General features: G+C 45.8%; 2 protein-coding genes across 4 annotated transcripts; both read left to right on the top strand.

Moving 5' to 3' along the window:
- The first annotated feature begins 1,235 nt into the window (after positions 1 to 1,235).
- LOC309541390 (uncharacterized protein) lies at positions 1,236 to 8,887 on the top strand. 2 transcript variants are annotated; one of them, XM_082239220.1, is made up of 3 exons: positions 1,236 to 1,576; positions 4,212 to 4,347; positions 5,692 to 8,887. In XM_082239220.1, exon 3 carries the CDS (start codon positions 5,819 to 5,821, stop codon positions 6,863 to 6,865), a length of 1,047 nt encoding a protein of 348 aa, XP_082095346.1. In that variant the 5' UTR covers positions 1,236 to 1,576; positions 4,212 to 4,347; positions 5,692 to 5,818; the 3' UTR covers positions 6,866 to 8,887. The 2 variants fall into 2 exon arrangements, with proteins under 2 accessions (XP_082095346.1, XP_082095347.1); XM_082239221.1 differs by lacking the exon at positions 4,212 to 4,347.
- A 4,601-nt stretch (positions 8,888 to 13,488) lies between these two features.
- On the top strand, positions 13,489 to 19,912 carry LOC309541392 (uncharacterized protein). 2 transcript variants are annotated; one of them, XM_082239224.1, is made up of 3 exons: positions 13,489 to 13,642; positions 16,220 to 16,355; positions 17,699 to 19,912. In XM_082239224.1, the coding sequence occupies exon 3, from the start codon at positions 17,826 to 17,828 to the stop codon at positions 18,870 to 18,872; it is 1,047 nt and encodes a 348-aa protein (XP_082095350.1). In that variant the 5' UTR covers positions 13,489 to 13,642; positions 16,220 to 16,355; positions 17,699 to 17,825; the 3' UTR covers positions 18,873 to 19,912. The 2 variants fall into 2 exon arrangements, with proteins under 2 accessions (XP_082095350.1, XP_082095351.1); XM_082239225.1 differs by lacking the exon at positions 16,220 to 16,355.
- The last annotated feature ends 749 nt before the right edge of the window (positions 19,913 to 20,661 follow it).

Genomic DNA, 20,661 nt, shown 5'->3' with positions numbered 1-20,661 from the left:
GTATTTATAAGATATGTGAATCTTTTGCGACTGAGTGGAGAGGGGTTTGGGGTTCCTCGTCCCAGGGGATAATGTCAGATGGGAACCCCCTCCCCTGTAATTTCCGTAACACCAGGAAGGAATCCCCCCCACCCTTGTCACATGCAGCTGGGCTCACTTGCCAGAGCCACCTGGAGGGCCTGACTACAATTCTCATCATCCCTGACCACTGGTCCTGCTAGCTAGGGGTGATGGGAGCTGTAGTCCAAAAACAGCTGGAGACCCAAATTAGGGAAACCCTGTTCTCCCTGAAGGACAAAGGAGGGTTCACTTGCACCAGAACGTCAGGTGAGCCCTGCAGGATCAGGCCCAAGGGGCCCCTGTCCTCCCAGGGGCCTCTTCTGGGAAGCCCACCGGCAGCACTTGAGCCCCAGAGAAGGGGGGAGGCGCATTTCCTCTAGGGACACATTTCTGGGGTCCCCACGGTGCGCCCCAGCCTGGCTCCACTCTGCCAGGGCAGCTGCGTTTTGTGTCGCTGCAGGTGAGCCTGCCCCGTGCAATGTGGGGCTCTCAGAAGGAATTTGAGGGGGACCGGAGGGACTAGGGCTTCCCCGCACTTGCAAAGGACCAGTAGAAGCGGAGGGGAGGCAGGCAGCAGGAGGGCGATGGGGAGGAAACAGCGAGAAGGAGCTTCTGGAGCCTGGGCAGCCCCCTCCCCGCCTGCTCCCTGAAGGTTTCCCGAGCCCCCTCCCCTTTCCATTTCAAGGACTGGGGGACCTCAGCATCCCGGGGTTGCTTTGCTCTGGGTGGGGGAGGGGGTCCTATTTTGTTTGCTGAGGGCAGGAGTCACAATCCTGTTACATTGTGCTGTGTCTGGCTTTTAGGTAAGGGGGTGAGGCTCAGGTGGGAAAGAGTTGAGAAGGAAAATATCCCGGGGTGCGGATTTACTCCGCTGCCCAGCTCCTCAGGGTGCCACTCCCCGGGGGTCCCTCCGGTCAGCAAAAGAAGGAGTCTCCAGCCAAGTTAAAGAAGCAAAGGGCGGTCAGTTGACCTGATCTTTATGTGTTGCAACAAGGTTCAAACACACCAAGAGTAGGAACCCCGAGAAGATGGTTGCATGGATTTTTAAGACCTCTCCCCATTTCCCACAATACATTTCCCATTACATTTTCTTTGATGCATGACAGATGCACAAAGTAGGAGTCTTTGGCATTCAGAAACATGGACCCGTCACCCACCGCTCTCAACAGCCCCAGTTTCCCACACATTTTTAACTACCCTCTTCCCCTAAGAAGCATAATAGTATTCAGACATCCCTCTAGCTGCAAGGCTTTCCTGGGCTTCTCCTTTGGAAGTATCAGGATCCTCCTCCTCCTCCACTCCGGCTTCTGTTCCGGGAATAAGGGGGGGGGTGAGCCTCCTCCCAAACTGCTGCTTCTCCCGGAAGTGGAGCTTCGACGCCGGATTGCCGCTCAGCGCCATAGCTCTAGGGGCGCGCCCTTTCGGAAAGGGGAGGAGGGGCGGCAGGGGACCCCCCCAAAAAAAAAACATCGATGTTGCAGGAAAGGAAATGAGAATCGGGATCGAGGACAAAGAGGTAAAGGGGTCGCGGCGGGGAGGGGAGGGGAGAGAAGGACCCAGAGAGGGACTCCGCGCCAGCTCCCCAAAGCGCCTTCCGTGGGCCCCCCGGCAGGGCCTGGATCCCTGAACGTGTGCTGCGAAGGGGGCTTTCCTCGGCAGGGGAGGACATGGGGCGCCCACCCATGGGGTCCCACGAGGACTCCCTGGCCCCGTTTCCCCCGCGCAGGCATCCCTGGGGCCCTGTGCGCCCCGCGCGGAGAGAGGCAGACCATGAACGGGTTAAGGGGCGCGAGAGACGCCTAGATAGAGACCCCCCTATCCCTCCCCACCTCGTCTTGGGGGGCCCCTCCGGAAGGAGAGATGGGTCGCGCATGGCGAGGGGTGAGCCGCGCCCAGGGGGCCTCTGGGGGCAGGGGAGACTCCGGGAGAGAGGGAGGGGGCCAAGGGTGGGGGGAGCCGGGGGGAGGAGAGAGGGGAGCTTCCCGGGGGCAAGGAAGCGCAGCATTGGCGAGGTTGGGGGGAGGAGACCAGTCTTTGGGGAGACGTCTCCATCGTGCGCCCACGAGGAATCTCCGGAGGGGCCGCCTTGGCTTCTCCCTCCCACCCAAGAATCGACCCCCCCCCCTTCAAGGCAACCAGAGAGGGATCCCTGGAAAGTGGGGGCTCCAGTTCCCCCACCCCTTCCTTCCTGCAAGCTCCATCCTCTTCCCACCCCATAAGCTCCTGCCCTGTCCAGACACAGCGAATCTGCCAAGTCCAACCACTGTTCACCCTGGAGAGGAGAGGATAGAGGAAGAGAGGAGAGGAGGGGAGGGGAGAGGCCTTCTCAGAAGTGGCTCTTTGTTTCTGCAATCCCACCCAGGAAGCAGCCAGAAACCTTTTCCTCTCTCTCAGGCTTCCATCTTCAAGTGTCTTTTCCACTGCATGGTTTATTGAGGATGAGGAAAATGTACACTTGTCATCAGAAACAGGTTTAAGAATGCGTTTGGGTGGCATGCATATTTGTGGTACAACAAGGTTAGAGCTCACAAAACATTTCAGAACCATATTGTCAGGAAAGCAGTATTTAATGTCTGGACAAGATACAAAGATTTATTGGAAAATAAGACCCCAGGGTGGTTGTCACCTATGGAAGCTAAGGCTCGGAAAAGACTCAATATGGAGGCCAAATGGCCGAAATATTGGGAGATACTAGAACAAAACGGAGACACATGGAGATTGCAGAGTTTTGAGAAACTAAAAGATAAAGTGCGAGATTGGTTACATTATTACCAAATTAGAGAGGTTTTTAATATGGATTAAAAAAAATAGGTTTTCAGGTGGAAAATTCGAAATTAGGAACGGAATTGTTAGAACCTAAAACTAAGGTACTTTCAAGAATGTACAACTTGCTGTTAAAGTGGAACACTCAGGATGAAACGGTCAAATCAGCTATGATTAAGTGGGCACAAGACATTGGTCATAACATTATGTTTGCTGACTGGGAACGGTTATGGACCACTGGTGTGAAATTTACGGCATGTAATGCCTTAAAAGAAAATATTATGAAAATGATTTATAGGTGGTACATGACACCAGTCAAGCGTGCAAAAGTATATCATTAGCCTGATAATAAATGTTGGAAATGTAAGGAAACTGAGGGAACATTCTTTCACCTCTGGTGGACGTGCCCAAAGGTTAAGGCTTTCTGGGAAATGATCTATAATGAACTGAAAAAGGTATTTAACTATACCTTCCTTAAGAAACCAGAGGCCTTCCTCTTGGGCATTGTCGGCCAGATGGTGCTAAAGAAGGATAGAATTTTCTTTATGTATGCAACAACAGCAGCAAGAATACTTATCGCAAAGTACTGGAAGACACAAGATTTGCCCACCCTGGAAGAATGGCAGATGCAATTGATAGACTACATGGAATTGGCAGAAATGACTGGCAGAATCCGAGACACGGGAGAAGAACAAACGGAAGAGGATTGGAAGAAATTTAAAGACTATCTGCAAAAACATTGCAAAATATTTGAATAATAATAATAATAATAATAATAATAATAATAATAATAATTATTATTATTATTATTATTATTATTTATACCCCGCCCATCTGGCTGGGTTTCCCCAGCCACTCTGGGCGGCTTCCAAAAGAATGTTAAAGCGATGCAGGATATAAAGATAGTGTGGCATTGGTGACATAGCTGAAAGGAATATGTAAAAATGTTTTATGAGAAATAAGTAAAGAAACATAGCAAAATTAATGAATGTGAAAATGACGCTGGATTAGAAAATAAGTGGTTAGCTGAGGTAATGGTTAATTTAAAGAAAATAAGCAATATTAAAACTAGGCTAAAAGTAAGGGAGGGATTTGCTGAAAATAAATCAGAAATTGGAATACAGAAAGGGGAGGTGTGAGGAAGTCGGGAAAATAAGTTACAAGAAATTAAGATTTGAACTGGTATGATTTTTTTTTTTGTTTTCTATGTTTTACATTTTTATTATTGTGTTGTTTTGTTTGGTTATGGTAAAAACTTGTTGAAACTCTAATAAAAATTCTTTAAAAAACAACAACAGAAACAGGGGTGCAGAACCTATTTAATTGATCTCAGGATTGATATAGAAGGTGCGCCTCAAAGGCATTTCTGTTCCTTTTACTTTTTATAGGCAATGTCAGAGTGACCGACAAGCTGAGATACTTCCCAGTCAAAGGACCCATTTTCATGATAGACAGTGCCTGTGGCTGGAGGCTCTACACACAGGGTGTGCCTGTGCAGGCCAAAGACTGCCAGTATTAGCACAGGTGAGCTGTGTGACCTTCCCAAATTTACAGACTGTATGTGAATGAGAGTTTGTGGGTGGGATTATTGTTTACGGCAACCCTGTGATTTTCTCCACCCAAAACATTTCGTGACCTGATATTGCACTACAAATTCCAAAATAACTACCAAAAAATCACAAGATGATACAAATGATTGTAGTATTTATATCCTGTCCATCTGGTTGGGTTTCAAGTACACATAAAAGACAGTAAAACATCAAACATTAAAAAGCTCCTAATACAGGTCTCCCTTCAACTATCTTCTAAATGTCAGGTAGTTGTTCATTTCCTTGACCTCTGAAGGGAGGGAACCAGCAGAAAATCCTCAGAGGAGAACCTCAGTGTTCAGAGTGAAGGATGGGGCTGGAGACACTCCTTCAGGTCTACAGGGCCGAGGCTGTTTAGGGCTCTAGGTTGCAGAACTTGCTCCTTCATAACGATCTCCTAGACTGACATGTAGTTAGGAGAGTAGGAAAAAACGCTCAGATCAGGAATAAATTCATATCTCAAGAAATAAAACAACTTCAGGTTGTAAATGAATCTGTACTACATATTAAAGGATGAAGTTTCCACTAAGTAGAGTTATCCATTTGCCTTTAATATCCAGCTTTTCAGTGCCAGATTAGGATAGTCCTGTGTCAGAAGACGGAGCAAGAGATCAGGCAGCACATCATTATTATAAGGAACAATGGGGGGGGGGTGTTTCCCATTTGCCAGCTCCTTTCTCTCTTCTTCTCCTGCTCTCTCCATGCAATGCAAGGCATGTAGACAGAGGTCCATCTCCAAGAACAGGAGCTTCCCTGAGCACCCATTCAGCTGACCCCAAGCACCAAGCCTTGTCACTAATTCTCTGACTGATCCAGACCACACTCCCTGGAAAAGACGAAGACCTGGGTCTCATATAATGGTCCACATGGACTTCCTGAGGCCATTGGGACTGTGCAGGTGATTCATGAAGATCTAGAGGTGGAAACAGGGGTGGATGGAGGATTATGATGCCGAGGATGGGAAATGTCCAAAGGAACGATGAACCAGAGAAAGAGAGGGCCTTTTCATGGAGAGAGAGTAGCTGCATTTCCAGTGAGAAAACAATTGATGTGAAAAGGCAGTTTTCCAAGATAATGCTGCTTTATTAATGATGATTGAGGATAACGAAAGGTTGCTGATGCATTACTATCATTTGACATCATTGCATCTTCATTTCCTAAAAATTTGGAAGCTGGGTAGGATGCAGGGGAAATATAGGACATGTTGAAATATGAGGTGGTGCTAATTGCATCTGATATGCTCTCTTTTCCTTTCTTCTCTTCCTTGAAACCCAAACAGGATTTCCTTTCCTCCCACGCTGAGGAGGGTCATGGAGAAGAGAGACAGACTTCCAGGGGAAAGGGCACCTTTGGTTTCATTAGATATAAACATTGAAATGTGTGAAATGTGGAACGTGTTTCATTGAATGAGCACACATAGCTCACATCAACAAACCCCAAAAGTGGCGAAACCATTTAAAGGTATGGAGTGTGGAAAGACTTTCACTGATAGAACACATCAGCCGACTCACATGGGCAAGAAAGGATTCAAATGCAAGGAGTGCGGGAAGAACTTCAGTCAGAGTGGAAACCTCAATATACATCAACGGACTCACACAGGGGGAAAAGCATTTAAATGTCTGGATTGTGGAAAGAGCTTCAGTCGGAGTGATGTACTTAGCTCTCATCAACGGACTCACACAGGGGAGAAACCATTTAAATGTATGGAGTGCGGAAAGAGCTTTAGTCAGAGTGGACACCTCAATTTACATCACCAGACTCACACAGGGGAGAAACCATTTAAATGCATGGAGTGTGGAAAGAGCTTTAGTCATAGTGGAAACTGTAGAAAACATCAACAGACTCACACAGGGGAGAAACCATTTAAATGTATGGAGTGCGGAAAGAGCTTTAGTGATAATGCACACCTTAGAAGACATCAACAGACTCACACAGGGGAGAAACCATTTAAATGTATGGAGTGTGGAAAGAGCTTCCATTATATTGGAAACCTTAGAACACATCAACGGACACACACAGGGGAGAAACCATTTAAATGTATGGAGTGTGGAAAGAGCTTTAGTGAAAATGGAACCCTTAGAAGACATCAACGGACTCACACAGGGGAGAAACCATTTAAATGTATGGAGTGTGGAAAGAGCTTTAGTGAAAATGGAACCCTTAGTAAACATCAACGGACTCACACAGGGGAGAAACCATTTAAATGTATTGAGTATGGAAAAAGCTTCGGTTTCAATGCAGAACTTAGAAGACATCAACGGACTCACACAGGGGAGAAACCATTTAAATGTATGGAGTGTGGAAAGTGCTTTTGTGAAACTGGAAACCTTAGAAGACATCAACGGACTCACACGGGTGAAAAACCATATAAATGTATGGAATGCGGAAAGAGCTTCAGTCAGAGTGGACACCTCAATATTCATCTACAGACTCACACGGGAGAAACCGTATAAATGTATGGAGTGTGGAAAGAGCTTTTGTGAAACTGGAAAGCTTAGAATACATCAACGGACACACACAGGGGAGAAACCATATGAATGTATGGAGTGCAGAAAGAGTTTCAGTCAGAATGGAGACCTTAGATTACACCAGCGGACTCACACAGGGGAGAAACCATTTAAATGCATGGAGTGCAGACAAAGCTTCAGCCATAGTGGAAATCTTAGAAAACATCAGCAGACCCACATCAGAGAAGCCAGTTAAATGTTTAGCCTCTGGAAGGAGCTTCAGTCAGAGTAGAATCCTTGATTTACATTAACAAACTCACATAAGAGACAAACCATATAAATGTCAGGAAGTTAGATAGAGGTGGAGGTCCAGTACTTGTGGAAGTTCTAAATCAACAGACTCATGCACAGGTTGAACTTTAAGAGTTAAAACCCTACAAACCATCAACAGACATGAGGAGAAGCAGTTTAAATGGAAAGATTACAGAAAGTGATTTAATTATAATGGAATGTTTAAGAAACATCTAGGGACTGTCACAAGGGAGAACCCATTTAGATGTATGGAATTTGGGACATGTTCCTCTCAGAGTCCACTCTTCTTCCCAGCAATGATCTCCGAAGAAATCCGTATTCCTGCTTCAGGGCCAGCTGAGTCTGTTTCTCTTGTCCTTATCTCTCAGCTCGGTAACTCTTGTCTAATCTGCTCTGTAGCAGTGTCACTCCCTGCTTCTGAGACCACTGGAAAAGAGGAGGGTCAATTCCCCCCCCTCCAGCTCCCAGGAAAGCTGATCTGCCTGAGAATGCATTCCTACATACTCAGCTTCAGACCATTCCCTGACGCATTGCGAGAACCCTTTAAAAAGAAGTGATTTGGCTCACCTTTGGAAGCTAAGACCCATAAAAGGTTGAATATGAAAGATACGTGGTTGAAGTATAATGCTATTCTGATGGAAGTAGGGGACCTTGTGATCCGTTGAAAGATAAATTAGATGATAGGTTCCAGTAAATCCAGATAAATGAAGTGTTTAAAATGGATAAGAAAATTGGTTTTCAAAGAGAGAAATCCAAACTGGAAACGGAATTATTAGATACAAAACCGAAAAACCTATCTAAGATGTATAATTTATTGCTGGAATGGCGTACAAAAGCTGTACAAGTGAAATCTGTAACGATTGAATGGGCCAGGCATGTGGGGCACAATATCATGATGGTGGATTGGGAGAAATTGTGGAAAAAGGAATCAAATTTACAGCTTGTAATGTATTAAGAGAAAAATGGATGAAAATGATGTATAGATGGTATTTAACACCAGTGAGGTTAGCAAAATGTATCATACTCATGATAATAAATGCTGGAAATGTAAAGAAAAAGAAGGAACCTTTTACCACATGTGGTGGACGTGCCCCAAGGAAAAAGACTTCTGGGAAAGTATTTATAATGAACTGATGAAAGTATTGAAAGAAGTATTGAAAGAATTGGAAGAAGTTTAAGGAATATTTGAAAAAATATGTTAATATTTAAATGTTAGAATAGCTTTGGAAGTGGATATAGGCTGCAGGCTTAGAAGCAGAAGATAGTGTATCTTAAAATAGTATTATTTGTAAGTGATAAAATGTGAAGTGATTTTAAGAGTGATTTTAAAAGAAGATGGTTAGAAACGATGATATATGTAAACTGCTAAAGATGAAGTAAAATGAAAATCAGATGGGTGGGACTTGGGGAAGCCCACTTAATGATTAGGAAAATAAGGATATGACAATAATTTGTTTGTATTTCTGTTTGTGTTCTTTATTTGTGTTATTAAATGAATATTTTTTTTGGAAAAAGCAAAACCAAAAAACAACTGATACGGCAATACGACTCAGAACACAGCGTGTGTTTTTGTGTCACATGTTTGCCTGGAAGCAGCCGGCAGAAAGCTTTGCTTCGTGAAGCCCCTGCAGATGCCAAGTTCCTGACTTCCCTCCCAGGTGGCAGGAAGTGAAAGACACACTTCCATTGCCCTGTGTCCTTCCAGCCTCTTTCCCCACTTGCTCCCTTCTGCCGGTGTGTGCGCCTGACTTTGATATCCTGCATGCTGTATTTTTTTTTTTACTGCTGAAACTGGATTTGCTCTCAGGAGCTAAGTTTTGTGCCTCACTGGGGTCCCAGTGAGAACTGTATGCTTTGAAAGCTCAGTAAACTATTACTGAAAAAGTCCTGCTGCTTCTGTGTGTGTTTTTGACCTCAGTGTGGGAATTGCTCTACATGTGTCCCCTACCCCGCCGATACTTGGCTCAGGCCTTGGAGTTGCTGTACTCAAGCATTCAAGATGGGTGTTTGTGTGACAGACTGGTTTTTGCCACATACTCTGTCACCCCCACCACCGCATGATCTCCAAACATTATTTATTCAACAGAACTTCATCCCTGCGCCTGCACCTTCTGAAGAAAACTTAAAATTTAATGGGAGATTCACCCCCCCAACCTAACTGGAAGAGGGGGAATGATGGGTTGCAGGTACCAGGGAAGTCTCCTGACAGGCCCATCTTCAGTCATGAACCACTTAGGGGAAACCCAGAGCTACTGCTTATTCTGGGCTTTGGGGAAGATAATATTTTTCCCTAGTCCCAGAAGTTATTAGTCAATCATGCTGCTAGGGAGTCTTCCTGCCAGAGGAACACAGTGCATATTGCTATCCTACCGATTTTACTCTTGTTGTTGCTGTTGCTGTCATGGACTGGAGGGGTGCAGGGGGCGGGAGGCACCAGTCTGGGGTACCCACAAGGGAAGAAGGCTCAGATCCTGGGGACTGGTGGTGGGATGACGATGAGCAGATAGAGGGAGAAATGGGAGCAGAGGGGGAGGGGAGGTGTTGCAAGCTGAAGAGGAAACAGGGTTTGGTGAGCAGGAAGAGGCTGGGGCAGAGAGCAGTTCAGGGAGGAGTGGGGGGGCTAGGAGACCCAGAAGAGGAGGCCATCAGCTGAAGCATCCAGGGAGACTCCCCCTCCTGCTGCGACCAGCTCCCCTCTCCCCAGGTCTCCCAGAGCACACAGAGAAATCCAGTTCAGACCCATGAGCCTATACATTATATTAATGGGCGTAGGGTTTTTTTGTCCCAACATGCATCACTTTAATCTCATTGACAATGAACTGTATTGTCTGCCCATTCACCCCATTTGGAGAGGTCCTTTTGGAGCACCTTGCATCTCTCTTTGTTTGAGCAACCCTGGACAATTTACATCGACTTTTAAAACTCCCCCCCCCTTCACCCAGAATACTTTTCGAGTAGCATCTTCACTAGTATGTCACAAATAGGGAGGGGTATCAAAGGGTTACACAAGTGCAACAGCTGGTCACTCTATCAGATACATCTCTGGACACCTCTCCTGTACCCATCACCCAAAGAAGAAGAAAACTATTGACACAATACAGTAGTACCTCGGGTTAAGTACTTAATTCATTCCGGACGTCTGTTCTTAACCTGAAACTGTTCTTAACCTGAGGTACCACTTTAGATAATGGGGTCTCCTGCTGCTGCCGTGCCACCGCCACACTATTTCTCTTCTCATCCTGCAGCATAGTTCTTACCCCGAGGTACTATTTCTGGGTTAGCGGAGTCTGTAACCTGAAGCGTCTGTAACCTGAGGGACCACTGGAATTATAATAAGAAAATAAAATAAAATATATTTATATCCCACCCTCCCCAGCCAAAGCCGGGCTCAGAGCAGCTAACAACAGTAAAAGTAATATAGTTTACATAAAATCACAATCAATTAATTGAAATACATTCTGTCAGGGCTGCCTCAGGTCCCAGCTCACAAGAGACTAACGCCAAGTCCAGTTTATATACAGAGATGTTTATTGCAGTTCATTATCCGCTCCACAGCCGAGGCGCGCAGCCCCACGTCTGTTACGCTTAGACCGCTGAAGTCCCCTCTGAGTCAGTCCCTCCCCTGCACCAGTTTAAGAGGCTTGTGCTGCTCCACCTCTTCCTTTCTTTCCTTTTCCGCAGGGTCTTCCTGCCCCCCGGGGTTTCGCCCTTCCTGGACTCCCCTGATGCGGAATCCCCAGACAGCTCTCCCCCCCTCCTGCGGGCTTTGGGACCTGGCTCCTCCTCCGGACTCCCTGTTCTTCCGCGCGCCTCCACATTTGAACTTGGTGCGCGTCCCCAACCTCTAACCTTCCTCTTGACAGTTATACTACTCCCTGCACTACTCCCCTCCCCTTCCGGGAGGATGTCTTGCTCCGACCTTCCCCCCTTCTCTGCTGCCGGAGCTGCTTCCCCTGTCACACTGGAATCTCCACCCCCTTCACTGCGCTCTGGCGGGGAAGCCGGTCCTGATTCCCAGCTGCCACTTTGGGGTCCCCTGCTGGCCCCCTGCTCCTGACGAGTCCCCCCTGTGACTCCCCTTGGCCTGACCACAGGCGCCCCCTTCTGGGAATCCTCTGATTCACTTGAAAGACTCATGGAATCCCTTGAGTCATTGTCATCCTCTTCCTCGCTGTCCTGGGATTCTTCCCCATCGCTCTCCGTCTCCTCTCTCCCCTGTGCCTCTGTCCCTGAACCCCTGACACATTCTAAAATCAGTTCAGAATCAAATTACATCCTTGCCCTCAGGGCTTCTCCTGAGATGGGCTTTCAGAACCTGGCTTGGTCAACTGCCTCTGTGGAAGTCTATTGTCGCCCCTTGGTTACTCCCAGGGTGGGGCAAAGTGTAGGTTCTCTCACGCTCAGGGGATTATGGCAGGAGGCCCTGTTCTCACTGCCTACGTGGCTATGCGCTTCCAGGGTCATGGAGGAGGGTGAAGCCTAAATTTACTTTTTCTTAAGAGTTAAAACGGCTTTGGAATGGGAAGAATCGGTTAAAGTATGGATTTTATATGAATTTATAAATTTAGTTATCATTCCCAGAGCTGTCAAGCTGAAAGGATACATTCAGACACAATCTTTGTAACATTCTAGCAACTTTAGGCAATCGAAACCAAAATGGCTACATTTAATATACTTTGCCCATAGTCTGAGCAGCAGGAGGGCGCTGAGACAATTGTACAAAGGCTGAGCTGAAAGGCTGGTTTGGAGGCAGTTTCAGCCTTCTACGGATTCCCCCATTGGCTAGCTGTCAAAACATAGCGCTCTTGATTGTTGGGCTTCAGTTATTCATAAATCCCATTCATAAAACACGAAGTCCGTAAATCCCATTCTTAAAATGCAGAGACCGTGTTTTCCTGTATTTATAAGATATGTGAATCTTTTGCAACTGAGTGGAGAGGGGTTTGGGGTTCCTCGTCCCAGGGGATAATGTCAGATGGTGACCCCCTCCCCTGTAATTTCCGTAACACCAGGAAGGAATCCCCCCACCCTAGTCACATGCAGCTGGGCTCACTTGCCAGAGCCACCTGGAGGGCTTGACTACAATTCCCATCATCCCTGACCACTGGTCGTGCTAGCTAGGGGTGATGGGAGCTGTAGTCCAAAAACAGCTGGAGACCCAAATTTGGGAAACCCTGTTCTCCCTGAAGGACAAAGGAGGGTTCACTTGCACCAGAACGTCAGGTGAGCCCTGCAGGATCAGGCCCAAGGGGCCCCTGTCCTCCCAGGGGCCTCTTCTGGGAAGCCCACCGGCAGCACTTGAGCCCCAGAGAAGGGGGGAGGCGCATTTCCTCTAGGGACACATTTCTGGGGTCCCCACGGTGCGCCCCAGCCTGGCTCCACTCTGCCAGGGCAGCTGCGTGTTGTTTCACTGCAGGTGAGGCTGCCCCGTGCGATGTGGGGCTCTTAGAAGGAATTTGGGGGGGAACGGAGGGACTAGGGCTTCCCCGCACTTGCAAAGGACCAGTAGAAGCGGAGGGGAGGCAGGCAGCAGGAGGGCGATGGGGAGGAACCAGCGAGAAGGAGCTTCTGGAGCCTGGGCAGCCCCCTCCCCGCAGGTTTCCCGAGCCCCCTCCCCTTTCATTTCAAGGACTGGGGGACCTCAGCATCCCGGGGTTGCTTTGCTCTGGGTGGGGGAGGGGGTCCTATTTTGTTTGCTGAGGGCAGGAGTCACAATCCTGTCACATTGTGCTGTGTCTGGCTTTTAGGTAAGGGGGTGAGGCTCAGGTGGGAAAGAGTTGAGAAGGAAAATATCCCGGGGTGCGGATTTACATCGCGCTGCCCAGCTCCTCAGGGTGCCACTCCCCGGGGGTCCCTCCGGTCAGCAAAAGAAGGAGTCTCCAGCCAAGTAAAAGAAGCAAACGGCGGTCAGTTGACCTGATCTTTATTTGTTGCAACAAGGTTCAAACACACAAAAAGTAGGAACCCCGAGAAGATGGTTGCATGGATTTTTAAGACCTCTCCTCATTTCCCACAATACATTTCCCATTACATTTTCTTTGATGCATCACAGATTTGTCACAAAGTAGGAGTCTTTGGCATTCAGAAACATGGACCCGTCACCCACCCCTGTCAACAACCCCAGTTTCCCACACATTTTTAAGTACCCTCTTCCAATAAGAACCTCTTCCAATAAGAACCATATTCACAGATCCTCCCAGCTGCAAGGCTTTCCTGGGCTTCTCCTTTGGAAGTATCTGGATCCTCCTCCTCCAATCCGGCTTCTGTTCCGGGAATAAGGGGGGGGTGAGCCTCCTCCCAAACTGCTGCTTCTCCCGGAAGTGGAGCTTCGACGCCGGATTGCCGCTCAGCGCCATAGCTCTAGGGGCGCGCCCTTTCGGAAAGGGGAGGAGGGGCGGCAGGGGACCCCCCACCCAATAAAACATCGATGTTGCAGGAAAGGAAATGAGAATCGGGAGCGAGGACAAAGAGGTAAAGCGGTCGCGGGGGGGGGGAGAGGAGAGGAGAGGGGAGAGAAGGACCCAGAGAAGGACTCCGCGCCAGCTCCTCAAGGCGCCTTGTGTGGGCCCCCCCGGCAGGGCCTGGATCCCTGAACGTGTGCTGCGAAGGGGGCTTTCCTCGGCAGGGGAGGACATGGGGCGCCCACCCACGGGGTCCCACGAGGACTCCCTGGCCCCGTTTCCCCCGCGCAGGCATCCCTGGGGCCCTGTGCGCTCCGCGCGGAGAGAGGCAGACCATGAACGGGTTAAGGGGCGCGAGAGACGCCTAGATAGAGACCCCCCTGTCCCTCCCCATCTCGTCTTGGGGGGCCCCTCCGGGTGGAGAGATGGGTCGCGGATGGTGAGGGGTGAGCCGCGCCAAGGGGGCCTCTGGGTGCAGGGGAGACTCCGGGAGAGAGGGAGGGGGCCAAGGGGCAAGGAAGCGCAGCTTTGGCGAGGGGGGGAGACCAGTCTTTGGGGAGACGTCTCCATCATGGCGCCCATGAGGAATCTCCGGAGGGGCCACCTTGGCTTCTCCCTCCCACCCAAGAATCGACCACCCCCCTTCAAGGCAACCAGAGAGGGATCCCTGGAAAGTGGGGGCTCCAGTTCCCCCACCCCTTCCTTCCTGCAAGCTCCATCCTCTTCCCTCCCATAAACTCCTGCCCTGTCCAGACACAGCGAATCTGCCAAGTCCAACCACTGTTCACCCTGGAGAGGAGAGGATAGAGGAAGAGAGGAGGGGAGGGGAGAGGCCTTCTCAGAAGTGGCTCTTTGTTTCCCCAGTCCCACCCAGGAAGCAGCCAGAAACCTTTTCCTCTCTCTCAGGCTTCCATCTTCAAGTGTCTTTTCCACTGCATGGTTTATTGAGGATGAGGAAAATGTACACTTGTCATCAGAAACAGGTTTAAGAATGCGTTTGGGTGGCATGCATATTTGTGGTACAACAAGGTTAGAGCTCACAAAACATTTCAGAACCATATTGTCAGGAAAGCAGTATTTAATGTCTGGACAAGATACAAAGATTTATTGGAAAATAAGACCCCAGGGTGGTTGTCACCTATGGAAGCTAAGGCTCGGAAAAGACTCAATATGGAGGCCAAATGGCCGAAATATTGGGAGATACTAGAACAAAACGGAGACACATGGAGATTGCAGAGTTTTGAGAAACTAAAAGATAAAGTGCGAGATTGGTTACATTATTACCAAATTAGAGAGGTTTTTAATATGGATAAAAAAAATAGGTTTTCAGGTGGAAAATTCGAAATTAGGAACGGAATTGTTAGAACCTAAAACTAAGGTACTTTCAAGAATGTACAACTTGCTGTTAAAGTGGAACACTCAGGATGAAACGGTCAAATCAGCTATGATTAAGTGGGCACAAGACATTGGTCATAACATTATGTTTGCTGACTGGGAACGGTTATGGACCACTGGTGTGAAATTTACGGCATGTAATGCCTTAAAAGAAAATATTATGAAAATGATTTATAGGTGGTACATGACACCAGTCAAGCGTGCAAAAGTATATCATTAGCCTGATAATAAATGTTGGAAATGTAAGGAAACTGAGGGAACATTCTTTCACCTCTGGTGGACGTGCCCAAAGGTTAAGGCTTTCTGGGAAATGATCTATAATGAACTGAAAAAGGTATTTAACTATACCTTCCTTAAGAAACCAGAGGCCTTCCTCTTGGGCATTGTCGGCCAGATGGTGCTAAAGAAGGATAGAATTTTCTTTATGTATGCAACAACAGCAGCAAGAATACTTATCGCAAAGTACTGGAAGACACAAGATTTGCCCACCCTGGAAGAATGGCAGATGCAATTGATAGACTACATGGAATTGGCAGAAATGACTGGCAGAATCCGAGACACGGGAGAAGAACAAACGGAAGAGGATTGGAAGAAATTTAAAGACTATCTGCAAAAACATTGCAAAATATTTGAATAATAATAATAATAATAATAATAATAATAATAATAATAATAATTTATTATTTATACCCCGCCCATCTGGCTGGGTTTCCCCAGCCACTCTGGGCGGCTTCCAAAAGAATGTTAAAGCGATGCAGGATATAAAGATAGTGTGGCATTGGTGACATAGCTGAAAGGAATATGTAAAAATGTTTTATGAGAAATAAGTAAAGAAACATAGCAAAATTAATGAATGTGAAAATGACGCTGGATTAGAAAATAAGTGGTTAGCTGAGGTAATGGTTAATTTAAAGAAAATAAGCAATATTAAAATTAGGCTAAAAGTAAGGGAGGGATTTGCTGAAAATAAATCAGAAATTGGAATACAGAAAGGGGAGGTGTGAGGAAGTCGGGAAAATAAGTTACAAGAAATTAAGATTTGAACTGGTATGATTTTTTTTTTGTTTTCTATGTTTTACATTTTTATTATTGTGTTGTTTTGTTTGGTTATGATAAAAACTTGTTGAAACTCTAATAAAAATTCTTTAAAAAACAACAACAGAAACAGGGGTGCAGAACCTATTTAATTGATCTCAGGATTGATATAGAAGGTGCGCCTCAAAGGCATTTCTGTTCCTTTTACTTTTTATAGGCAATGTCAGAGTGACCGACAAGCTGAGATACTTCCCAGTCAAAGGACCCATTTACATGATAGACAGTGCCTGTGGCTGGAGGCTCTACACACAGGGTGTGCCTGTGCAGGCCAAAGACTGCCAGTATTAGCACAGGTGAGCTGTGTGACCTTCCCAAATTTACAGACTGTATGTGAATGAGAGTTTGTGGGTGGGATTATTGTTTACGGCAACCCTGTGATTTTCTCCACCCAAAACATTTCGTGACCTGATATTGCACTACAAATTCCAAAATAACTACCAAAAAATCACAAGATGATACAAATGATTGTAGTATTTATATCCTGTCCATCTGGTTGGGTTTCAAGTACACATAAAAGACAGTAAAACATCAAACATTAAAAAGCTCCTAATACAGGTCTCCCTTCAACTATCTTCTAAATGTCAGGTAGTTGTTCATTTCCTTGACCTCTGAAGGGAGGGAACCAGCAGAAAATCCTCAGAGGAGAACCTCAGTGTTCAGAGTGAAGGATGGGGCTGGAGACACTCCTTCAGGTCTACAGGGCCGAGGCTGTTTAGGGCTCTAGGTTGCAGAACTTGCTCCTTCATAACGATCTCCTAGACTGACATGTAGTTAGGAGAGTAGGAAAAAACGCTCAGATCAGGAATAAATTCATATCTCAAGAAATAACACAACTTCAGGTTGTTAATGAATCTGTACTACATATTAAAGGATGAAGTTTCCACTAAGTAGAGTTATCCATTTGCCTTTAATATCCAGCTTTTCAGTGCCAGATTAGGATAGTCCTGTGTCAGAAGACGGAGCAAGAGATCAGGCAGCACATCATTATTATAAGGAACAATGGGGGGGGGTGTGTCCCATTTGCCAGCTCCTTTCCTTCTGCTTCTCCTGCTCTCTCCATGCAATGCAAGGCATGTAGACAGAGGTCCATCTCCAAGAACAGGAGCTTCCCTGAGCACCCATTCAGCTGACCCCAAGCACCAAGCCTTGTCACTAATTCTCTGACTGATCCAGACCACACTCCCTGGAAAAGACGAAGACCTGGGTCTCATATAATGGTCCACATGGACTTCCTGAGGCCATTGGGACTGTGCAGGTGATTCATGAAGATCTAGAGGTGGAAACAGGGGTGGATGGAGGATTATGATGCCGAGGATGGGAAATGTCCAAAGGAACGATGAACCAGAGAAAGAGAGGGCCTTTTCATGGAGAGAGAGTAGCTGCATTTCCAGTGAGAAAACAATTGATGTGAAAAGGCTGTTTTCCAAGATAATGCTGCTTTATTAATGATGATTGAGGATAACGAAAGGTTGCTGATGCATTACTATCATTTGACATCATTGCATCTTCATTTCCTAAAAATTTGGAAGCTGGGTAGGATGCAGGGGAAATATAGGACATGTTGAAATATGAGGTGGTGCTAATTGCATCTGATATGCTCTCTTTTCCTTTCTTCTCTTCCTTGAAACCCAAACAGGATTTCCTTTCCTCCCACGCTGAGGAGGGTCATGGAGAAGAGAGACAGACTTCCAGGGGAAAGGGCACCTTTGGTTTCATTAGATATAGACATTGAAATGTGTGAAATGTGGAACGTGTTTCATTGAATGAGCACACATAGCTCACATCAACAAACCCCAAAAGTGGCGAAACCATTTAAAGGTATGGAGTGTGGAAAGACTTTCACTGATAGAACACATCAGCCGACTCACATGGGCAAGAAAGGATTCAAATGCAAGGAGTGCGGGAAGAACTTCAGTCAGAGTGGAAACCTCAATATACATCAACGGACTCACACAGGGGGAAAAGCATTTAAATGTCTGGATTGTGGAAAGAGCTTCAGTCGGAGTGATGTACTTAGCTCTCATCAACGGACTCACACAGGGGAGAAACCATTTAAATGTATGGAGTGCGGAAAGAGCTTTAGTCAGAGTGGACACCTCAATTTACATCACCAGACTCACACAGGGGAGAAACCATTTAAATGCATGGAGTGTGGAAAGAGCTTTAGTCATAGTGGAAACTGTAGAAAACATCAACAGACTCACACAGGGGAGAAACCATTTAAATGTATGGAGTGCGGAAAGAGCTTTAGTGATAATGCACACCTTAGAAGACATCAACAGACTCACACAGGGGAGAAACCATTTAAATGTATGGAGTGTGGAAAGAGCTTCCATTATATTGGAAACCTTAGAACACATCAACGGACACACACAGGGGAGAAACCATTTAAATGTATGGAGTGTGGAAAGAGCTTTAGTGAAAATGGAACCCTTAGAAGACATCAACGGACTCACACAGGGGAGAAACCATTTAAATGTATGGAGTGTGGAAAGAGCTTTAGTGAAAATGGAACCCTTAGTAAACATCAACGGACTCACACAGGGGAGAAACCATTTAAATGTATTGAGTATGGAAAAAGCTTCGGTTTCAATGCAGAACTTAGAAGACATCAACGGACTCACACAGGGGAGAAACCATTTAAATGTATGGAGTGTGGAAAGTGCTTTTGTGAAACTGGAAACCTTAGAAGACATCAACGGACTCACACGGGTGAAAAACCATATAAATGTATGGAATGCGGAAAGAGCTTCAGTCAGAGTGGACACCTCAATATTCATCTACAGACTCACACGGGAGAAACCATTTAAATGCATGGAGTGTGGAAAGAGCTTTTGTGAAACTGGAAAGCTTAGAATACATCAACGGACACACACAGGGGAGAAACCATATGAATGTATGGAGTGCAGAAAGAGTTTCAGTCAGAATGGAGACCTTAGATTACACCAGCGGACTCACACAGGGGAGAAACCATTTAAATGCATGGAGTGCAGACAAAGCTTCAGCCATAGTGGAAATCTTAGAAAACATCAGCAGACCCACATCAGAGAAGCCAGTTAAATGTTTAGCCTCTGGAAGGAGCTTCAGTCAGAGTAGAATCCTTGATTTACATTAACAAACTCACATAAGAGACAAACCATATAAATGTCAGGAAGTTAGATAGAGGTGGAGGTCCAGTACTTGTGGAAGTTCTAAATCAACAGACTCATGCACAGGTTGAACTTTAAGAGTTAAAACCCTACAAACCATCAACAGACATGAGGAGAAGCAGTTTAAATGGAAAGATTACAGAAAGTGATTTAATTATAATGGAATGTTTAAGAAACATCTAGGGACTGTCACAAGGGAGAACCCATTTAGATGTATGGAATTTGGGACATGTTCCTCTCAGAGTCCACTCTTCTTCCCAGCAATGATCTCCGAAGAAATCCGTATTCCTGCTTCAGGGCCAGCTGAGTCTGTTTCTCTTGTCCTTATCTCTCAGCTCGGTAACTCTTGTCTAATCTGCTCTGTAGCAGTGTCACTCCCTGCTTCTGAGACCACTGGAAAAGAGGAGGGTCAATTCCCCCCCTCCAGCTCCCAGGAAAGCTGATCTGCCTGAGAATGCATTCCTACATACTCAGCTTCAGACCATTCCTTGACGCATTGCGAGAACCCTTTAAAAAGAAGTGATTTGGCTCACCTTTGGAAGCTAAGACCCATAAAAGGTTGAATATGAAAGATACGTGGTTGAAGTATAATGCTATTCTGATGGAAGTAGGGGACCTTGTGATCCGTTGAAAGATAAATTAGATGATAGGTTCCAGTAAATCCAGATAAATGAAGTGTTTAAAATGGATAAGAAAATTGGTTTTCAAAGAGATAAATCCAAACTGGAAACGGAATTATTAGATACAAAACCGAAAAACCTATCTAAGATGTATAATTTATTGCTGGAATGGCGTACAAAAGCTGTACAAGTGAAATCTGTAACGATTGAATGGGCCAGGCATGTGGGGCACAATATCATGATGGTGGATTGGGAGAAATTGTGGAAAAAGGAATCAAATTTACAGCTTGTAATGTATTAAGAGAAAAATGGATGAAAATGATGCATAGATGGTATTTAACACCAGTGAGGTTAGCAAAATGTATCATACTCATGATAATAAATGCTGGAAATGTAAAGAAAAAGAAGGAACCTGTTACCACATGTGGTGGACGTGCCCCAAGGAAAAAGACTTCTGGGAAAGTATTTATAATGAACTGATGAAAGTATTGAAAGAAGTATTGAAAGAATTGGAAGAAGTTTAAGGAATATTTGAAAAAATATGTTAATATTTAAATGTTAGAATAGCTTTGGAAGTGGATATAGGCTGCAGGCTTAGAAGTAGAAGATAGTGTATCTTAAAATAGTATTATCTGTAAGTGATAAAATGTGAAGTGATTTTAAGAGTGATTTTAAAAGAAGATGGTTAGAAACGATGATATATGTAAACTGCTAAAGATGAAGTAAAATGAAAATCAGATAGGTGGGACTTGGGGAAGCCCACTTAATGATTAGGAAAATAAGGATATGACAATAATTTGTTTGTATTTCTGTTTGTGTTCTTTATTTGT

This window comes from Podarcis vaucheri, assembly GCF_965113315.1.
Source record: "Podarcis vaucheri genome assembly, chromosome: 10".
NCBI lineage: Eukaryota > Metazoa > Chordata > Lepidosauria > Squamata > Lacertidae > Podarcis > Podarcis vaucheri.
Note: the sequence above shows the minus strand (reverse complement) of the source record. Positions and strands in the feature narration are given on the sequence as shown.

Excerpts from the sequence above, each read along its gene's own strand:
- LOC309541390 (XM_082239221.1), top strand. The coding sequence starts at position 5,819 with ATGAGCACACATAGCTCACATCAACAAACCCCAAAAGTGGCGAAACCA.
- LOC309541392 (XM_082239225.1), top strand. The coding sequence starts at position 17,826 with ATGAGCACACATAGCTCACATCAACAAACCCCAAAAGTGGCGAAACCA.